General features: G+C 46.0%; 1 protein-coding gene across 1 annotated transcript; it reads right to left on the reverse strand.

Moving 5' to 3' along the window:
- Nucleotides 1-821: 821 nt before the first annotated feature.
- LOC115131211 (vascular endothelial growth factor A-like) lies at nt 822-22,684 on the reverse strand. Its single transcript, XM_029662806.2, has 8 exons — nt 21,682-22,684; nt 15,745-15,790; nt 15,338-15,534; nt 15,106-15,179; nt 14,963-14,995; nt 6,462-6,542; nt 5,870-6,055; nt 822-5,683 (listed from the first exon to the last, which is right to left on the reverse strand). The coding sequence occupies exons 1-8, from the start codon at nt 21,751-21,753 to the stop codon at nt 5,662-5,664; spliced, it is 711 nt and encodes a 236-aa protein (XP_029518666.1). The 5' UTR covers nt 21,754-22,684; the 3' UTR covers nt 822-5,661.
- Between the last annotated feature and the right edge of the window lie 90 nt (nt 22,685-22,774).

Below are 22,774 nucleotides of genomic sequence, written 5' to 3' on the forward strand. Positions count from 1 at the left end.
GAGAGAGAGAGAGAGAGAGAGAGAGAGAGAGAGAGAGAGAGAGAGAGAGAGAGAGAGAGAGAGAGAGAGAGAGAGAGAGAGAGAGAGAGAGAGAGAGAGAGAGAGAGAGAGAGAGAGAGAGAGAGAGAGAGAGAGAGAGAGATGTCTCTCTCAGGGTGGGGAGGAAGACAAACTGCATCACTGAAAGAGCTAGAAGGGGGGAGAGAGAGAGAGAGAGAGATATGTCTATCTCAGGGTGGGGAGGGCCCCAAAAGATGAACTGCATCACTGAGAGAGATGTAGAGACTGGATGAGAAAGAATTACTCCTCTCAGAAGCCAGTTTCAAGATATAATCTGCTATCGGAAATGACACTGTCACTGCCTCTCACAGCCTCTGACATGTGAAGTCAATATGAGGACGATTGAGTATATTCCCAGAAAATCATACTATCATCACTTGTTTGAAAATGAAAATAATTGCCACTCAGCAACACACACACACACACACACACACAAACACACACACACAAACACACACACACACACACGGCTGACTCAGCACAGTTCAGGAGGAGAGTCAATATTATTTCTCATATCATCACGTCACTCACACGCTCTCTATCCCTCCATCCCTCACTCCCAGGGTGTCACTATCCCTCCATCCCTCACTCCCAGGGTGTCACTTCAATCATCAGCCTGTTTATCTTTCATTACTGCTGAGAGGGATGAAAAAGAAGAGAGGGAGGAGGGATGGTGGTAAAAGAGGGATGACATCAAAGAGATTACAGGAAGGGCAGTGGAAGCATTGGAGAGACTACCAATAACAAAACATTTTACGAAAAATAAGACATTTCCTTTAATAATATCTGGAACATTGTATCATGGTTGTTTTGTTTTGAACATTTCCTAGTAGTACTAACATCCTCAGCAGTACAGTATGCTTCTTTGTTTACATAGACATTGAACTGATTAATCGCCATAATATACTGTGACACAAAACGGCATGGTACAGCGACACACACACATCAAATAGGGCATAAATGGTGTAGCAGCAATATCAGTGTTATACACATTACAACGCATTTGTAATTGTAGATTCTGTAACATGGGAGTATAGCTGGAATGAATTACAAGACATTCTAAAGTATGCTCTAGGTCATACACATGATGGTGGCTGGATATAAGACATTCTAAAGTATGCTCTAGGTCATACACATGATGGTGGCTGGATATAAGACATTCTAAAGTATGCTCTAGGTCATACACATGATGGTGGCTGGATATAAGACATTATATAGTATTATTATTATGATCTACATTTAGTCAGGGTCTGCCTGCTATAGCGGAGTATAAGACAGTTGGGGCTTGAATAGGTCTACCTAGACAGTAGATAGGGTATGTTCTAGACTCGCTTTGCCAAACTCATGGGTCTACAACACAGTGGCTGAGGGAAGACTAAGTGCGTGCAGAAAAGAGGAGCAACCAGCACATTCATGTCGGATATGTAATGGACATTTGTAGTATATTACTGTATGAATGGAGAATATAGTCCCTTCTCCAAGTCTTTCTGTAACTGGCAAGTTTCATAATGATAATGTGGGGTGGTTATATCTGTCCTGTTTCACACATACACAAGTGTGTATTATATGCATGTGTAAATTGTAAATGTGTTTTTTGCATATCCCAACTCTCCCTGAGACACCCTCAGAGAGTGGGCTCACAGACAGTTTCCTGTGGACCCTCACAATGTTTGACAATGACGCTTTGCAAACTACACAGCAGGGGGGTTGTTTTGGCATTCACAGGCCACCATTAAGAGGAGAGGAGCTCACAGATGCTTCAATGTATAGAGAGGGGAGGGGAGACATACTCAGTAGAGCTGCATAGTGTCTGGTCTGACTGCCATCACAGGACCAATCTCAGAGCCTGAATTCAAACACGCTTTTCACATACAGCTCACAAATCCCTCAGCTGTATCTGTTAACAGGCAGACTTCAGGAGAATCATTGATATGTTGTCAGAGTTTTATCTCATTCTTTTTGGAGAGGAATCTGCTACTTCAGCTAAAATACTTGTATGCTCATCCCAGTCTCTGAATCAGAGGCCATACTTATTGCTTAGTGAAAATAAACATTTCAGACCGAGTTCAAAATAAAAGGACAATATAAAAAGGAATGTCAGTGGAATAACACTTGGAATGTGACACTCAGGTTCTGGAATTGCAATATGTTTTACATTAGGAGGGTTCTAGAACTGCTAACAGGTATGGAAACTTGATGTGAAAGAAGAGAGATCATTTGTTTTGTTTGTTGAATGAGATTCTTGCTAACCAATATTATATTGTAGCTGTATCCTTACCCACACAGCTCTAAGCATCCCTCACAGACAGAAAGCCTGCCACCCTGATTCAGATTGATGGCTACCCAAAGTAAATAGACCCGTAACTGTATCTGTAGCTTGCTTACCATGCTAATGGCCAAGTTGTTCAAACACTTCAATTCTGACACATCAATTCTGACACGGCCATGGACCATAGTTATGGACCAAATCCTGTTTCACCAGTGACATGCTATATGGGGGTAGGAGAAACTCTATCAGTAAATAAATCTGTTATGTTCCAGACACCCATCCCATCTCAGTTCCACAAAACAATACAAACACCAGATAATGATGTATAATACTACATGTTTTCTTTTTACGAGACAACATTTCCCTGGTGAATATTTTTGTTGCACATTATAATGTATATTGTGTCAGATTGTTTGACCATTGAGAACTCTCTCCCTGTTTAAATGCTACACAGTTGTCCATATGTTTAGACGCCTCATGTCTAAATAGTGGTATTAGTCGGCCAGCCAGAGGAACTCTTTATGTACACGGATTAAGAACAAACAAAAACAAAGACATTTTTCACAATATAGATAATCTTTTAAGTCAACAGGACAAAATTATGCCAAAATATAACAACTTATACAAATACAATAAAATGAAGTATAAAAAACATTTAGATTTAAAAATGTTATACTTAATTCCACTCTTTATATTGCATGTAAAACAAAAGCTTATAAGATACCTGCATTCATTTCTATTTAGAAGTGTGTGTGTGTGTGTGTGTGTGTGTGTGTGTGTTTGTGAACCCCTGGACCATAGCCAGGCTTCATCATTGTCATTCCCCTCACTGCCCTGTCGGCGTGAACAGCCCTTTCACTCTGGAGCAGAAAGATGGAGACAAAAACCAAATCAAACAAATGACAGAAAACCCTTTAGTGATTCAGCCTGTGACCATACACTGTGAATGAGAGACAGCAGGGTAACCCATCTGTGCCAATCAATGTGTAGACCACACAAATACAGTCTATGCAGCTATTCAACTCACTTAGCTATTGGTCTATGGGGGTGCAGCCTGACGGCTTTATACACATAGCTGGTGTGTGTGTGTGCATGTGTTTGTCCATGTGTGTGTGTGTCCATTCACTATTCTATATCTTTACTGCACTTTAATGACTTGACCCTGGAATCATTCTCCTATCGGAGTCTCCCTGTAGAAAATATAACACGTGTTTCAAGACCAGGATCATCATCACTGTTGCCATTGTCTTTCTGCAAAAAAAGTCCAACTCCAGTTCATGGGCAACACTGACCCACCGTGTCTATGAAGACAACAACAAAATTCAACATGAACATGTCTGTTATATCTAATCTGTGATCAGTCTCTAAATCCTCTTCATGTCCCAATGTCTCATACAGAAGCGGAGGTGTGAGTGTTGAATTGTGTCCGGTCCACAATTGACGTCCTGGCCACCCACTGCCTCACATTGCCATCATGATACCGGACATCAATACTGTGCTTTACATTTGGTCCCATCATTGTCCCTTGTGCAGGAGACGGCGTTTCTAAACATGTTGACTAAGTGCCTGAAGAAGCTGTGTGATGATGAGACTGACTGACTGCACATATACAGATCTAGACACAGTTGGTGCACATGTGTATATACAGTGGTTTCGGAAAGTATTCAGACCCTTTGACTTTTTCCACATTTTGTTACAGCCTTATTCTAGAATCGATTCAAAAACAAATATCCTCAGCAATGTACACACAATACCCCATGATGACAAAGCAAGAACAGGTTTTTAGAATGTATTAAAAATACAAAAATAGAAATACCTTGTTTACATAAGAATTCAGACCCTTTGCTATGGGACTCAAAATTCAGCTCAAGTGCATCTTGTTTCCATTGATCATCCTTGAGATGTTTCAACAACTTGATTGAGTCCACCTGTGGTAAATTAAATTGATTGGACAGCTGTCTGTATGAGGTCCCACAGTTGACAATGCATGTCAGAGCAAAAACAAAGCTATGAGGTCAAAGGAATTGTCAGTAGAGCTACAAGACAGGATTGTGTCGAGGCACAGATCTGGGGAAGGGTACCAAAAACATTTCTGAAGCATTAAAGGTCTCCAAGAACACAGTGGCCTGCATCATTCTTACATGGAAGAAATTTGGAACCACCAAGACTCTTCCTAGAGGTGGCAGCCTGGCCAAACTGAGCAGTCGGGGGGGGGAGAAGGGCCTTTGTCAGGGAGGTGACCAAGAACCCGATGGTCACTCTGACAGAGCTCCAGAGTTCCTCTGTGGAGATGGGAGAACCTTCCAGAAGGATAACCATCTCTGCAGCACCACCAATCAGGCCTTTATGGTAGAGTGGCCAGAAGGAAGCCACTCCTCAGTAGAAGGCACATGACATTCCCCTTGGAGTTTGCCAAAAGGCACCTAAAGACTCTCAGACCTTGAGAAACAAGATTCTCTGGTCTGATGAAACCGAGATTGAACTCTTCGGCATGAATGCCAAGCGTCACGTCTGGAGGAAACCTGGCACCATCCCTACAGTGAAGCATGGTGGTGGCAGCATCATGCTTTGGGGATGTTTTTCAGCAGCAGGGACTGGGACACTAGTCAGGATCAAGGCAAAGATGAACGGAGCAAAGTACAGAACGATCCGTGATGAAAACCTGCTCCAGAGTGCTCAGGACCTCAGACTGGGGCAAAAGTTTACCTTCCAACAGGACAACAACCCTAAGCACACAGCCAGGACAACATAGGAATAGCTTGAACCCGATCGAACATCTCTGAAGATAACTTAAAACAGCTGTGCAGCAATGCTCCTCATCCAACCTGACAGAGCTTGAGAGAATCTTCAAAGAAGAATGGGAGAAATTCCCCAAATACAGGTGTGCCAAGCTTGTAGCGTCATACCCAAGAAGACTCGAGGCTGTAATCGCTGCCAAAGGTGCTTCAACAAAATACTGAGTAAAAGGTCTGAATACTTATATAAATGTGATATTTCAGTTTTACATTTTTAATACATTAGCTAAATATTCTACAACCCTGTTTTTGCTTTGGGGTACTGTGTATAGATTGATGATGAAGAAAAAAAAACAATTTTATCAATTTTAGAGTAATCTAACAAAATGTGGAAAAAGTCAAGGGGTGTGAAAACTTCCCAAAGGTGTTTCTGGAGGACAAGGAGGGACACAGAAGGGAGTACTTAGGAATATGCTTCCCCACCCCACCCCTGACAGAGAGGTACCCAGGATTGCGCTAAGCATGGCTGAGAGTGACATTGGAACCAGTGGAGAGACAGAGAGAGGGGAGAGAGAGAGAGAGGGGGGAGAGAGATCATCACCGCCTCATGGCCTCACATCTAAAACAAAAAGAAATAAGAGAGAGTTCAGATCAGATTGATCAAATGTCTAATGTTTGGTTGTGGTTCAGCCATGTTGAATGTGGTTGTGATGCATGGTCACGGTTGGTACTGGGTATGTGGTAGTGGTCAGACTCCTTCTATGGCTCTGGTTCTGATGGCGGTTTGCTGTCACTGGACACTGACCTGCAGAGGTGCTGGTTGAGTCTCCTCCCTTTCTGACTGCAGCTCTCTGTGGTCACGTTGCAGCGACACAGACAAGACTGTAAATCCAGCGTCCACTTCCTCCCAGGACAGGGGGTACATCGGGAGCCTGGCAAGGAAGACAGGGTGGTAGGGAGAGGAAATGGGGTAGTGGGGGGATTGGAGGGTCTGGGGTGGTAAAGAGAATAGTCTATTTATGAATAGAATAAATACAGAACCTTTAAACAGACACTGTTGGCTTTCTGATCTGAGTGATGGATGAGCCTGAGAGACACTGAGTGAACTCTGACCCCTATAACAGCAAATAACTGACAACAGCATGATGAGTGGAGAATTGATGAAAAGGGATGAAAAAGGAGAAGGACTGAATTCTCTCTTTCTGCTCTCTGGGTAGAGCGATTTTCTAGGAATTATGTTTGTGGGCAGAAACACACATACCCGCAGAGAAACAGACACTTGCTTAGACTTGTGATAAAGCTTTTAAATGATAGTGTTATAAATGGAGAAAGAATCTACAACTTAGCGGTTATTATTTTGAGGCACCTGTATGAGTTGCATGTTTAGTTGAACTTACGTGGTTTTGATAGTTCCAATTTTCTTTCTTTTGGATTTTCCTCTGTCCCTTTCCCTGCCTTTACTCAGAGGCTTTGCAGGTCTGTTACTCAAAGACATAAATCAGTGTCAAACAACAATTTATCACCATTGCAGATCAAACTCTAAATAGATATGTTATAGATTGTTTGAGTTATTGCCTCAAATTACAATTTTGGGGGATTCCCTTAGAGTCCAACAGCCTTATTAGAAAATAAAATGTCTGCCTCCGTCTCCGTTTCTAGCTTTCACTCTTTCCCTCTGTCCCCCTGTTCTCACCCTTTCCCTAACTTTCCTCTCTGTGGGCGTTGACCTCTGTCCCCCTGTCCCCACCATTTCCCTAACTTTCCTCTCTGTGGGCGTTGACCTCTGTCCCCCTGTTCTCACCCTTTCCCTAACTTTCCTCTCTGTGGGCGTTGACCTCTGTCCCCCTGTCCCCACCATTTCCCTAACTTTCCTCTCTGTGGGCGTTGACCTCTGTCCCCCTGTTCCCACCATTTCCCTAACTTTCCTCTCTGTGGGCGTTGACCTCTGTCCCCCTGTCCCCACCATTTCCCTAACTTTCCTCTCTGTGGGCGTTGACCTCTGTCCCCCTGTCCCCACCATTTCCCTAACTTTCCTCTCTGTGGGCGTTGACCTCTGTCCCCCTGTTCCCACCATTTCCCTAACTTTCCTCTCTGTGGACGTTGACCTCTGTCCCCCTGTTCCCACCCTTTCCCTAACTTTCCTCTCTGTGGGCGTTGACCTCTGTCCCCCTGTCCCCACCATTTCCCTAACTTTCCTCTCTGTGGGCGTTGACCTCTGTCCCCCTGTCCCCACCATTTCCCTAACTTTCCTCTCTGTGGGCGTTGACCTCTGTCCCCCTATTCCCTCATTTCCCTAACTTTCCTCTCTGTGGACGTTGACCTCTGTCCCCCTGTTCTCACCCTTTCCCTAACTTTCCTCTCTGTGAGCGTTGACCTCTGTCCCCACCATTTCCCTAACTTTCTTCTCTGTGGGCGTTGACCTCTGTCCCCCTGTTCCCACCATTTCCCTAACTTTCCTCTCTGTGAGCGTTGACCTCTGTCCCCCTGTTCTCACCCTTTCACTAACTTTCCTCTCTGTGGGCGTTGACCTCTGTCCCCCTGTTCCCACCATTTCCCTAACTTTCCTCTCTGTGAGCGTTGACCTCTGTCCCCCTGTTCTCACCCTTTCCCTAACTTTCCTCTCTGTGAGCGTTGACCTCTGTCCCCCTGTTCCCACCATTTCCCTAACTTTCCTCTCTGTGGACGTTGACCTCTGTCCCCCTGTTCTCACCCTTTCCCTAACTTTCCTCTCTGTGGGCGTTGACCTCTGTCCCCCTGTTCCCACCATTTCCCTAACTTTCCTCTCTGTGGACGTTGACCTCTGTCCCCCTGTTCTCACCATTTCCCTAACTTTCCTCTCTGTGGACGTTGACCTCTGTCCCCCTGTTCTCACCCTTTCCCTAACTTTCCTCTCTGTGGGCCTTGACCTCTGTCCCCCTGTTCTCACCCTTTCCCTAACTTTCCTCTCTGTGAGCGTTGACCTCTGTCCCCCTGTTCCCACCATTTCCCTAACTTTCCTCTCTGTGAGCGTTGACCTCTGTCCCCCTGTTCTCACCATTTCCCATTTCCCCTCTGTGAGCGTTGACCTCTGTCCCCACCATTTCCCTAACTTTCCTCTCTGTGGGCGTTGACCTCTGTCCCCCTGTTCTCACCATTTCCCTAACTTTCCCCTCTGTGAGCGTTGACCTCTGTCCCCACCATTTCCCTAACTTTCCTCTCTGTGGGCGTTGACCTCTGTCCCCCTGTTCCCACCATTTCCCTAACTTTCCTCTCTGTGGGCGTTGACCTCTGTCCCCCTGTTCTCACCATTTCCCTAACTTTCCTCTCTGTGGGCGTTGACCTCTGTCCCCACCATTTCCCTAACTTTCCTCTCTGTGGGCGTTGACCTCTGTTCCCACCATTTCCCTAACTTTTCTCTCTGTGGACGTTGACCTCTGTCCCCACCATTTCCCTAACTTTCCTCTCTGTGGGCGTTGACCTCTGTCCCCACCATTTCCCTAACTTTCCTCTCTGTGGACGTTGACCTCTGTCCCCCTGTTCTCACCCTTTCCCTAACTTTCCTCTCTGTGAGCGTTGACCTCTGTCCCCACCATTTCCCTAACTTTCTTCTCTGTGGGCGTTGACCTCTGTCCCCCTGTTCCCACCATTTCCCTAACTTTCCTCTCTGTGAGCGTTGACCTCTGTCCCCCTGTTCTCACCCTTTCCCTAACTTTCCTCTCTGTGGGCGTTGACCTCTGTCCCCCTGTTCCCACCATTTCCCTAACTTTCCTCTCTGTGAGCGTTGACCTCTGTCCCCCTGTTCTCACCCTTTCCCTAACTTTCCTCTCTGTGAGCGTTGACCTCTGTCCCCCTGTTCCCACCATTTCCCTAACTTTCCTCTCTGTGGACGTTGACCTCTGTCCCCCTGTTCTCACCCTTTCCCTAACTTTCCTCTCTGTGGGCGTTGACCTCTGTCCCCCTGTTCCCACCATTTCCCTAACTTTCCTCTCTGTGGACGTTGACCTCTGTCCCCCTGTTCTCACCATTTCCCTAACTTTCCTCTCTGTGGGCGTTGACCTCTGTCCCCCTGTTCTCACCCTTTCCCTAACTTTCCTCTCTGTGAGCGTTGACCTCTGTCCCCCTGTTCCCACCATTTCCCTAACTTTCCTCTCTGTGAGCGTTGACCTCTGTCCCCCTGTTCTCACCATTTCCCTAACTTTCCCCTCTGTGAGCGTTGACCTCTGTCCCCCTGTTCCCACCATTTCCCTAACTTTCCTCTCTGTGGGCGTTGACCTCTGTCCCCCTGTTCCCACCATTTCCCTAACTTTCCTCTCTGTGGGCGTTGACCTCTGTCCCCCTGTTCTCACCATTTCCCTAACTTTCCTCTCTGTGGGCGTTGACCTCTGTCCCCACCATTTCCCTAACTTTCCTCTCTGTGGGCGTTGACCTCTGTTCCCACCATTTCCCTAACTTTTCTCTCTGTGGACGTTGACCTCTGTCCCCACCATTTCCCTAACTTTCCTCTCTGTGGGCGTTGACCTCTGTCCCCACCATTTCCCTAACTTTCCTCTCTGTGGACGTTGACCTCTGTCCCCCTGTTCTCACCATTTCCCTAACTTTCCTCTCTGTGGGCGTTGACCTCTGTCCCCTGTTCCCACCATTTCCCTAACTTTCCTCTCTGTGAGCGTTGACCTCTGTCCCCCTGTTCCCACCATTTCCTAACTTTCCTCTCTGTGGACGTTGACCTCTGTCCCCCTGTCCCACCATTTCCCTAACTTTCCTCTCTGTGGGCGTTGACCTCTGTCCCCTGTTCCCACCATTTCCCTAACTTTCCTCTCTGTGTGGCGTTGACCTCTGTCCCCCTGTTCTCACCATTTCCCTAACTTTCCTCTCTGTGGGCGTTGACCTCTGTCCCCACCATTTCCCTAACTTTCCTCTCTGTGGGCGTTGACCTCTGTCCCCCTGTTCCCACCATTTCCCTAACTTTTCTCTCTGTGGACGTTGACCCCTGTTCCCACCATTTCCCTAACTTTCCTCTCTGTGGACGTTGACCTCTGTCCCCCTGTCCCCACCATTTCCCTAACTTTCCTCTCTGTGGGCGTTGACCTCTGTCCCCCTGTTCCCACCATTTCCCTAACTTTCCTCTCTGTGGGCGTTGACCTCTGTCCCCCTGTTCTCACCATTTCCATTACTTTCCTCTCTGTGGGCGTTGACCTCTGTCCCCACCATTTCCCTAACTTTCCTCTCTGTGGGCGTTGACCTCTGTCCCCCTGTTCCCACCATTTCCCTAACTTTTCTCTCTGTGGACGTTGACCTCTGTCCCCACCATTTCCCTAACTTTCCTCTCTGTGAGCGTTGACCTCTGTCCCCACCATTTCCCTAACTTTCTTCTCTGTGGGCGTTGACCTCTGTCCCCCTGTTCCCACCATTTCCCTAACTTTCCTCTCTGTGAGCGTTGACCTCTGTCCCCCTGTTCTCACCCTTTCCCTAACTTTCCTCTCTGTGGGCGTTGACCTCTGTCCCCCTGTTCTCACCCTTTCCCTAACTTTCCTCTCTGTGAGCGTTGACCTCTGTCCCCACCATTTCCCTAACTTTCTTCTCTGTGGGCGTTGACCTCTGTCCCCCTGTTCCCACCATTTCCCTAACTTTCCTCTCTGTGAGCGTTGACCTCTGTCCCCCTGTTCTCACCCTTTCCCTAACTTTCCTCTCTGTGGGCGTTGACCTCTGTCCCCCTGTTCCCACCATTTCCCTAACTTTCCTCTCTGTGAGCGTTGACCTCTGTCCCCCTGTTCTCACCCTTTCCCTAACCCTTTCCTCTCTGTGAGCGTTGACCTCTGTCCCCCTGTTCCCACCATTTCCCTAACTTTCCTCTCTGTGGACGTTGACCTCTGTCCCCCTGTTCTCACCATTTCCCTAACTTTCCTCTCTGTGGGCGACCTTGACCTTCTCTGTCCCCTGTTCCCACCATTTCCCTAACTTTCCTCTCTGTGGACGTTGACCTCTGTCCCCCTGTTCTCACCATTTCCCTAACTTTCCTCTCTGTGGACGTTGACCTCTGTCCCCCTGTTCTCACCCTTTCCCTAACTTTCCTCTCTGTGGGCATTGACCTCTGTCCCCCTGTTCTCAACCCTTTCCTAACTTTCCCTAACTCTCTCTGTGGCGTTGACCTCTGTCCCCCTGTTCCCACCATTTCCCTAACTTTCCTCTCTGTGAGCGTTGACCTCTGTCCCCCTGTTCTCACCATTTCCCTAACTTTCCCCTCTGTGAGCGTTGACCTCTGTCCCCCTGTTCCCACCATTTCCCTAACTTTCCTCTCTGTGGGCGTTGACCTCTGTCCCCCTGTTCCCACCATTTCCCTAACTTTCCTCTCTGTGGGCGTTGACCTCTGTCCCCCTGTTCTCACCATTTCCCTAACTTTCCTCTCTGTGGGCGTTGACCTCTGTCCCCACCATTTCCCTAACTTTCCTCTCTGTGGGCGTTGACCTCTGTTCCCACCATTTCCCTAACTTTTCTCTCTGTGGACGTTGACCTCTGTCCCCACCATTTCCCTAACTTTCCTCTCTGTGGGCGTTGACCTCTGTCCCCACCATTTCCCTAACTTTCCTCTCTGTGGACGTTGACCTCTGTCCCCCTGTTCTCACCATTTCCCTAACTTTCCTCTCTGTGGGCGTTGACCTCTGTCCCCCTGTTCCCACCATTTCCCTAACTTTCCTCTCTGTGGACGTTGACCTCTGTCCCCCTGTTCCCACCATTTCCCTAACTTTCCTCTCTGTGGACGTTGACCTCTGTCCCCCTGTCCCCACCATTTCCCTAACTTTCCTCTCTGTGGGCGTTGACCTCTGTCCCCCTGTTCCCACCATTTCCCTAACTTTCCTCTCTGTGGGCGTTGACCTCTGTCCCCCTGTTCTCACCATTTCCCTAACTTTCCTCTCTGTGGGCGTTGACCTCTGTCCCCACCATTTCCCTAACTTTCCTCTCTGTGGGCGTTGACCTCTGTCCCCCTGTTCCCACCATTTCCCTAACTTTTCTCTCTGTGGACGTTGACCTCTGTCCCCACCATTTCCCTAACTTTCCTCTCTGTGGGCGTTGACCTCTGTCCCCACCATTTCCCTAACTTTCCTCTCTGTGGGCGTTGACCTCTGTCCCCCTGTTCTCACCATTTCCCTAACTTTCCTCTCTGTGGACGTTGACCTCTGTCCCCCTGTTCTCACCATTTCCCTAACTTTCCTCTCTGTGGGCGTTGACCTCTGTCCCCCTGTTCCCACCATTTCCCTAACTTTCCTCTCTGTGGACGTTGACCTCTGTCCCCCTGTTCCCACCATTTCCCTAACTTTCCTCTCTGTGGGCGTTGACCTCTGTCCCCCTGTTCTCACCATTTCCCTAACTTTCCTCTCTGTGGACGTTGACCTCTGTCCCCCTGTCCCCACCATTTCCCTAACTTTCCTCTCTGTGGGCGTTGACCTCTGTCCCCCTGTTCCCACCATTTCCCTAACTTTCCTCTCTGTGAGCGTTGACCTCTGTCCCCATGTTCTCACCCTTTCCCTAACTTTTCTCTCTGTGGACGTTGACCTCTGTCACCACCATTTCCCTAACTTTCCTCTCTGTGAGCGTTGACCTCTGTCCCCCTGTTCTCACCCTTTCCCTAACTTTCCTCTCTGTGGGCGTTGACCTCTGTCCCCCTGTTCCCACCATTTCCCTAACTTTCCTCTCTGTGGGCGTTGACCTCTGTCCCCCTGTTCCCACCATTTCCCTAACTTTCCTCTCTGTGAGCGTTGACCTCTGTCCCCCTGTTCCCACCATTTCCCTAACTTTCCTCTCTGTGGGCGTTGACCTCTGTCCCCCTGTTCCCACCATTTCCCTAACTTTCCTCTCTGTGGGCGTTGACCTCTGTCCCCCTGTTCTCACCCTTTCCCTAACTTTCCTCTCTGTGAGCGTTGACCTCTGTCCCCCTGTTCTCACCCTTTCCCTAACTTTCCTCTCTGTGGGCGTTGACCAGCTCTGTTGGTCTAAGGCCAGCTAGTCAGTCTGCCACTGGGTCAGGGGTGGGCTGTGACAGAGCAAAAGTAGCTCTACCTCTGTATGGTCAAAAGCCTTAGACTCACTTTAGTTTTGCACAAATCATAACTTTCTACAGCTCAGCACCCTTCAAAAACTGTATTTTATATTTTTTACTTTAGTTAATTTAGTAAATATTTTCTTCACTCTACTTTCTTAAAACTGCATTGTTGGTTAAGGACTTGTAAGTAAGCATTTCACAGTAAGGTGAAATACCTGTTGTATTCGGTGCATACAATTTGATGTGATAAACAGTTTAGGACACATAAAATGAACATTTACACGAGTATCTATAAATGTACACTGCCGTTCAAAAATTTGGGGTCACCTAGAAATGTCCTTGTTTTTGAAAGAAAAGCACATTTTTTGTCCATTAAAATAACATCAAATTGATCAGAAATACAGTGTAGACATTGTTAATGTTGTAAATGACTACTGTAGCTGGAAACTGCAGATTTTTTTATGGGAATATCTATATAGGCGTACAGAGAACCAATATCAGCAACCATCACTCCTGTATTCCAATGGCACGTTGTGTTAGTTAATCCAAGTTTACCATTTTAAATGGCTAATTGATCATTAGAAAACCGTTTTGCAAAAGAAGCAATTAAACTCTCTGTCGCAGCCGGCCGCGACAGGGGGGTCCATGGTGCGACGCACAATTGGCCCAGCGTCGTCCGGGTTAGGGAGGGTTTGGCCAGTAGAGATATCCTTGTCTCATCGCGCACTAGCGACTCCTGTGGCGGGACATGCGCAATGCACGCTAACCAGGTCGCTGGGTGCACTGTGTTTCTTCCAACACATTAGTGTGGCTGGCTTCCGGGGTGGATGCACGCTGTGTTAAGAAGCAGTAACAATTGGATACCACGAAATTGGGGAGACAAAGGGGGTAAATCAAATAAAAAAGAAGCAATAAAACTGGCAGCTTCATTAAATAGTACCATCAAAACACCCGTTCCAATGTCAACAGTGAAGAGGCGACTCTGGGATGCTGGCCTTATAGGCAGAGTTGCAAAGATAAAGCCATATCTCAGACTGGCCAGTAAAAAGAAAAGATTTAGATGGGCAAAAGAACACAAACACTGGACAGAGGAACTCTGCCTAGAAGGCCACCATCCCGGAGTCGCCTCTTCACTGTTGACGTTGGGACTGGTGTTTTGCTGGTACTATTTAATGAAGCTGCCAGTTGAGGACTTGTGAGATGTCTGTTTCTCAAACTAGACACTCTAATGTATTTGTCCTCTTGCTCAGTTGTGCACCGGGGCCTCTCACTCCTCTTTCTATTCTGGTTAGAGCCAGTTTGCGCTGTTCTGTGAAGGGAATAGTACACAGCGTTGCACGAGATCTTCAGTTTATTGGCAATTTCTCACAATGAATAGCCTTCATTTCTCAGAACAAGAATAGACTGATGAGTTTCAGAAGAAGGTTCTTTATTTCTGGCCATTTTGAGCCTGTAATCGAACCCACAAATGCTGATGCTCCAGATACTCAACTAGCCTAAGGCCAGTTGTATTGCTTCTTTAAAATCAGCACAACAGTTTTCAGCTGTGCTAACATAATTGCAAAAGGGTTTTCTAATGATCAACTGGCCTTTTAAAATTATATGGATTAGCTAACACAACGTGCCATTGGAATACAGGAGTGATGGTTGCTGATAATGGGCCTCTGTATGCCTATGTAGATATTCCATAAAAAAATCTGCAGTTTCCAGCTACAATAGTCATTTACAACATTAACAATGTCTACACTGTATTTCTGATCAATTTGATGTTCTTTTAATGGACAAAAAATGTGCTTTTATTTTAAAAAACAAGGACATTTCTAGGTGACCCCAAACTTTTGAATGGTAGTGTATACAGATAGCCACATACATACAGTACTGTACCTGGTTGGTGCTGACTGAAGATCCTGTTTTAGTCTAAAGGGAGAGAGGTTATGTGAGGACACACTGAGAATACATTTATGCATATACCATGTGTGTGGTTTGTGTGTGTGTGTGGTGTGTGTGTGGTGTGTGTGTGTGCTCACCTGCACTCACACTGGCTGTGCTCAACGAAGTCCAGCTCGATGAGCTCATGCTTCATAAAGGAGGTCTTCATTAGCTGCAGAGTACAAAGACACAAACTATAGTTACAAATAATTCTGTGTGTGTGTGTGTGTGTGTGTGTGTGTGTGTGTGTGTGTGTGTGTGTGTGTGTGTGTGTGTGTGTGTGTGTGTGTGTGTGTGTATGTGTGTGTGTGTGTGTGTGTGTGTGTGTACCTCCATGGTGATAGTTTGTGTGAGTGAGGGCACACACTCCAGTGCCTCGTCAGAGCAGCACCCGCCACAGCGGCGGACAGACACACAGGAGGGCACGAAGAGGTGATGCGTCTCCCCTGGCAACTCCTGCCACACCTCCACCAGGGTATCCCTGGGCTCACAAACACTACGAGAGTACACCTCCAACCACCGACGGATGGATGGATGGATGATAGAGGGAGGGAGGGAGGGAGGGAGGGAGGGAGGGAGGGAGGGAGATTTACATTTCAGATGCAAAAGTTTTACAAGGTCACTACACATCACAAATATAGTATTAATTCTCACATCTGTTATTTATACACACATAGTTACTCATCATCAGCCTGTTCACATATGCTGGTATTATCACATTGGGGAAGAGGAAGTACCTTCTCTGGATTTGGGGGTGGTGTCTGCAGGTCTCCAGTGGGCTAGCTGGAAGAGGAGAGTGGCAGAAGAAGAGGCGTGTCAGGCAGTGGGGTTGTGCAACTTTTTTAGTTGAGGGAGCGCACATCTTTTTTTAAATGATGTTATAATTTCTCAATCAAAGTTTGCACCGACAGAGGCAGCCTATTGAATATCATTATATAATTATATACATAAAATGCATCCTCCAATTGCTACGTCTGCCTAGGCCCACACATATCGTCTCAGTAAACTTCAGATTTTGAATACCCTCAAACACCAAGTTAGGCATACTTAGTTTCAAAATAGGCCATCATCACTGTTAATAGTAAATTATAACTCTTCACGTTTTACCGGTGAAATGTCCAAACTGCATCTCCATGCCAATCATTTGATCTCAATCAGTTTCATGGGAATATGCATTTAGATCTTCTTTAATTCTTGTCTCGTGACAGAACTTGAGCAGATGGTGTGAACAAACAATTTGCCTTTCTTGTATTTTGTTTCAATCAAAGCATACAGTTGAAGTCGGAAGTTTACATACAATTAGGTTGGAGTCATTAAAACTCGTTTTTCAACCACTCACAAATTTCTTGTTAACAAACTATAGTTTTGGCAAGTCGGTTAGGACATCTACTTCGTGCATGACACAAGTCATTTTTCCAACAATTGTTTACAGACAGATTATTTCACTTATAATTCACTGTATCACAATTCCAGTGGGTCAGAAGTTTACATACACTAAATTGACTGTGCCTTTAAACAGCTTGATAAAATCCAGAAAATTATGTCATGGCTTTAGAAGCTTCTGATAGGCTAATTGACATCTTTTGAGTCAATTGGAGGTGTATCTGTGGATGTATTTCAGGGCCTACCTTCAAACTCAGTGCCTCTTTGCTTGACATCATGGGAGAATCAAAAGAAATCGGCCAAGACCTCAGTTTTTTTTTTTAGACCTCCACAAGTCTGGTTCATCCTTGGGAGCAATTTCCAAACGCCTGAAGGTACCATATTCATCTGTACAAACAATAGTACGCAAGTATAAACACCATGGGACCACGCAGCCGTCATACCGCTCAGGAAGGAGACTCGTTCTGTCTCCTAGAAATGAATGTACCTTGATAGGAAAAGTGCAAATCAATCCCAGAACAACAGCAAAGGACCTTGTGAAGATGCTGGAGGAAACCGGTACAAAAGTATCTATATCCACAGTAAACAAGTCACATACCAACATAACCTGAAAGGCCGCTCAGCAAGGAAGAAGCCACTGCTCCAAAACCGCCATAAAAAAGCCAGACTACGGTTTGCAACTGCACATGGGGACAAAGATCGTACTTTTAAGAAAATGTCCTCTGGTCTGATGAAACAAAAATAGAACTGTTTGGCCATAATGACCATTGTTATGTTTGGAGGAAAAAGGGGGACGCTTGCAAGCCGAAGAACACCATCCCAACCGTGAAGCACGGGGGTGGCAGCATCATGTTGTGGGGGTGCTTTGCTGCAGGAGGGACTGGTGCACTTCACAAAATAGATGGCATCATGAGGATGGAAATTACGTGGATATATTGAAGCAACATCTCAAGACATCAGTCAGGAGGTTAAAGCTTGGTCGCAAATGGATCTTCCAAATGGACAATGACCCCAAGCATACTTCCAAAGTTGTGGCAAAATGGCTTAAGGACAACAAAGTCAAGGTATTGGAGTGGCCATCACAAAGCCCTGACCTCAATCATATAGAACATTTGGGGGCAGAACTGAAAAAGTGTGTGTGAGCAGGGTGGCCTACAAACCTGACTCAGTTACACCAGCTCTGTCAGGAGGAATCGGCCAAAATTCACCCAACTTACTGTGGGAAGCTTGTGGAAGGCTACCTGAAAAGTTTGACCCAAGTTAAACATTTTAAAGGCAATGCTACCAAATACTAATTGAGTGTATGTAAAATTCTGACCCACTGGGAATGTGATGAAAGAAATAAAAGCTGAAATAAATACTTCTCTCAACTATTATTCTGACATTTCACATTCTTAAAATTAAAGTGGTGATCCTAACTGACCTAAAAGAGGACATTTTAACTAGGATTAAATGTCAGGAATTGAATTTAAATGTATTTGGCTAAGGTGTATGTAAACTTCCGACTTCAACTGTATATCCTGCCTAATGGTGCTCTGTTGAGTTTTGAACGCCGTCGGATAAGAAATTACTGAAGAGGTGTTTTTGGTGTAACTGGGATACAGTATATGCGATGATATTTGGTTCTGTTATGTAAAATACTAATGAATCATTGTGATCTTGCGAGACATTGATTCATCTTTGATCTAGCTTTACTAAACAAGCACCATTGTGAGAAGTGATCATCTAATAGTAAGTGATGAGTTGGACTATTAGGTGTCGGCAACAGCTCTTGGTTATGAGGGTTATTTTAAGTGGTTCGAGCACCCTTCGAATAGTAGTGCTGAAAGGACAGCATCCTAAACAAGTGGTCACATGTCGTTCTGGGTTCCACTGCACAAGATGGGCTCTGTGGAGTTTTATGAACATCAAGGCAGACACACAGTGAATTTGAATCCTAGATCTCATTGGTGTGATGATAAGGTTCACGTGGGGATTCAGTTTGACTGCATACGCAATAGAGGTGGTAGGTTTCTGTAAGCTAGGCATCTGGACAGTAAGGCGAGGTGAAGTGCGTCGTACATGAGCCCAAATGCATAACAAACTGTTTTGACGACAGTCGTTTTAGCAATCCCTGGAGTTTTCTGTCTGTGGCAGTTCTTGTTACATCGGATTTGGCTTTATTCCATTCAAAGTGGTCCAGCTTCCAACCAAAGGCCCGCCACCCTCTGCACATGCTACAGTTATTCATCATTTGCACCACAGCTAAGACTGGGAAGAACATTTTCCTACCTATAGGCTGCTATAGCCTGTATACAGTATTTATATAGTTTGTCTTTCTATTGTTTTCATGGAATTTCAGTGGTAATTTAATATAATTTATCCAAATTAATTTTCCCGAAATATTTCTACCAGCTCTGTGTATTTTCAAATTGAAAAACATGAGGGAACACCACTGAACCACGCTACGACAGCACTACATCCCTGGTGTCAATGTGTTCATAACCCTATATACAGTGAGGACCCCTAGTACCTCACAGCCCCTACTACACTGTCACGCTCTACACTGACATCAAATACCTTAGCCAGGTGAATAACACACAAAATGCAGACTATGTAGTTTACACACACACTCTCACAAGCATGGAAGAACGCACACACACACACACACAATGTCGTTATTAGGTCTGAGTAGACCAAGGCCACTGCTGAGGGAATGTAGACTTTGCCCAATTGCCCCCATTTCAATCGCCACACCCCCATACCCCACCACCCACGTGCTTTCTCCACAGTTTCTGGTTTGGCACAGTTTGATTCTGAGTTTACCGAAGTGTGTGTGGCCATTTTACTGTCGTAAGTGTCTGAGCAACAAGAAACATGTCAGATCACACTGGTGTTTCATTCATATCACAAATCAATCAGTACAAAACATCTCCAGGAGTAGGGCAGGCTATAGCTCCACAGACTGGCCCCTAGAATGAGTAGGGTGGTCTATAGCTCCACAGACTAACCCCTAGAATGAGTAGGGTGGGCTATAACTCCACAGACTAGCCCCTAGAAGGAGTAGAATGGGCTAAAACTTCACAGACTGACCCCTAGAATGAGTAGGGTGGGCTATAGCTCCACAGACTGGCCCCTGGAAGGAGTAGGGTGGGCTATAGCTCCACAGACTAACCCCTAGAATGAGTAGGGTGAGTTATAGCTCCACAGACTGGCCCCTAGAATGAGTAGGGTGGGCTATAGCTCCACAGACTGGCCCCTAGAAGGAGTAGAACGAGCTATAACTCCACAGACTAGCCCCTAGAAAGAGTAGAACGGGCTATAACTCCACAGACTGGCCCCTAGAAGGAGTAGAATGGGCTACAACTCCACAGACTGGCCCCTAGAAGGAGTAGAATGGGCTATAACTCCACAGACTGGCCCCTAGAAGGAGTAGAATGGGCTATAACTCCACAGACTGGCCCCTAGAAGGAGTAGAATGGGCTATAACTCCACAGACTGGCCCCTAGAAGGAATAGAACGGGCTACAACTTCACAGACTGGCCCCTAGAAGAATTTGATACTGTCACCCCAAGTGTGTGTTCCTTGTAATTGTTCCTTGTAATTCCCCTCCCAGTCTGGTTATATCTGATCCTGTCCGACACAGGCATTGGCACACTCTCACTCTGTCTCCCTCTCTGACACACACACTTGCGCTTTTTCAAAACACACACAAGTAATCTAAACAGTGCCAGCCAAGCTCTTGCAACAGACCACACAATGCTAGCTGCAGCATCAGAGGCTTCTACCCTCTAACTGCCACCATTAACCCAGCCTTTCCCAGGGGGACGAGTAGAAAAAGCCATTGTGACCACTAACACTGTGTGTGTGTGTGTGTGTGTGTGTGTGTGTGTGTGTGTGTGTGTGTGTGTGTGTGTGTGTGTGTGTGTGTGTGTGTGTGTGTGTGTGTGTGTGTGTGTGATATGGGGGCCCCAGTGCAACATGATTTCCAGGATGATTCCCAGGACCTCCAACCTGATATATCCCACGTCCACACAGCACAATCAGTGCGGGCAGCTTCAGGGCACTACATGTTCTTGATATGAAGACTCCAGACATAAATAAAACCAATCTGCCATGTGAAGAATTGTGTGTCTGAAAGTTTATGGAGACTATTGTGTTGGCAAATTATTATCTGTCCCCATATGTAACTCATGTACAGTAGCCTACATCTGCCTTGTGTTACCAAGTACAGCCCGTCAGTATGGCAGAGTTGAGCGAGTGGTGCTACACACAATTCTATCAACCTTTGTAAACTCAGACAGTCAATGACCATGGGGGTAATCTCCATACAAGACCATCAATGACCATGGGGGTAATCTCCATACAAGACCATCAATGACCATGGGGGTAATCTCCATACAAGACCATCAATGACCATGGGGGTAATCTCCATACAAGACCATCAATGACCATGGGGGTAATCTCCATACAAGACCATCAATGACCATGGGGGTAATCTCCATACAAGACCGTCAATGACCATGGGGGTAATCTCCATACAAGACCGTCAATGACCATGGGGGTAATCTCCATACAAGACCGTCAATGACCATGGGGGTAATCTCCATACAAGACCGTCAATGACCATGGGGGTAATCTCCATACAAGACCGTCAATGACCATGGGGTAATCTCCATACAAGACCGTCAATGACCATGGGGTAATCTCCATACAAGACCGTCAATGACCAATGACCATGGGGGTAATCTCCATACAAGACCGTCAATGACCATGGGGGTAAGACAAGACCAATGACCATGGGGGTAATCTCCATACAAGACCGTCAATGACCATGGGGGTAATCTCCATACAAGACCGTCAATGACCATGGGGGTAATCTCCATACAAGACCGTCAATGACCATGGGGGTAATCTCCATACAAGACCGTCAATGACCATGGGGGTAATCTCCATACAAGACCATCAATGACATTGGGGGTAATCTCCATACAAGACCGTCAATGACCATGGGGGTAATCTCCATACAAGACCATCAATGACATTGGGGGTAATCTCCATACAAGACCGTCAATGACCATGGGGGTCATCTCCAAAAGTGGGAAATGTATACACAAGAATCAGTTCAAAATAGACTTTTATTAGATATTTTTTTTACTGCTACTAAATTCATTGTATTCCTATCTCTACTTTCCCTTCAACTAAACCAAATGCTTTGTAGCATAACAGTGCAGAGGAATACAACAATCTAAATTCTGTAGATTCCCATGCAGACAATAGTCTACCAGCGTGTAGTTATTTATTTGACATACCTTGGCATGGGACGTGCGTATTCTTGAGAGCAAGAGGAACATTCCTAGAATAACTTGAAGCAAAACCCCCATTGTGCAGTACACCAAAAGTCACGCCAAATGTTGGTCAATTAATTGGTGTTTTGCTTTTCTCTCCACTCAATCAATATTCCATCTGTTGTCCTTAGGTTCCATCCTATGAAATTTCAGCGCTGGTGGCATTCCCATACCGTTACGCATGAACGTGAAAAATCATGAGCAAATGAGTAGGCAAACACTCCAATGATTGACTGTAACTTGATTAATTAATGAACAATTACACAATGTAATTAGCTACAATGTAACAACGTATAATCTATCGTCATCGATAATCATTCTTGGCAATCAAGCGCACAGAAATGATGCCTCTTACAAATAGCCTAATTTGATAAATCTCAGTCGATCACTTTCAATGCAATACAATTTGGTTGCCTCTATTTTACTAAGAGTTGTGTGAACTTTGAATGATGTCCCCCAATATTCTAAAGCCGGAGGTCTGGGCATGTAAGCCGGTTAGGTTCGCCCATTGTTGGTCGGGAACCCATGAAACGGTCTGTGGGTGAGCGTCAGGGGTGGCGTGACTGCAGGTCCATTTATAGTCTTGAGTAGAAAATGTTCAATATTGCATCCTTGTCTTAAGGAACGTTAAAATAGGACAAATATCCCTTATTTAAGTTCCAACACGACTGTCTTGAATCACATAAGGTACGGTGCCACACGCACATTTCATGACACTGCGTAGCCTATACAGAGCGGTGTCTCTGAGAAAGAGCCTATAGATGACGTTTCGCTTAAGCAATATGTCCTCTTTTGAGAATAAGATATTGAAGTTCGTCGTGCCAAAGCAGTCCATAAAGAGAAAATGTCCTTGACAGCGTTTCTTGGTTTGTCATGATCGGTTCCTCATATCCTTTGCCCTTCAGATCACAATTAGAAGGCGCACTCCACTCGACGCACTCCGAATTCCGCGTAACCGTTGCACTGCCAACTTTTTCAAAATGACACTGACGCACCCGCGCAATGGATACAGATGAACGTCGCCCTTCAATTAATCATTCAGCCGGTCAATCATTTA

Source organism: Oncorhynchus nerka, linkage group LG6 (genome assembly GCF_034236695.1).
Source record: "Oncorhynchus nerka isolate Pitt River linkage group LG6, Oner_Uvic_2.0, whole genome shotgun sequence".
Lineage (NCBI taxonomy): Eukaryota > Metazoa > Chordata > Actinopteri > Salmoniformes > Salmonidae > Oncorhynchus > Oncorhynchus nerka.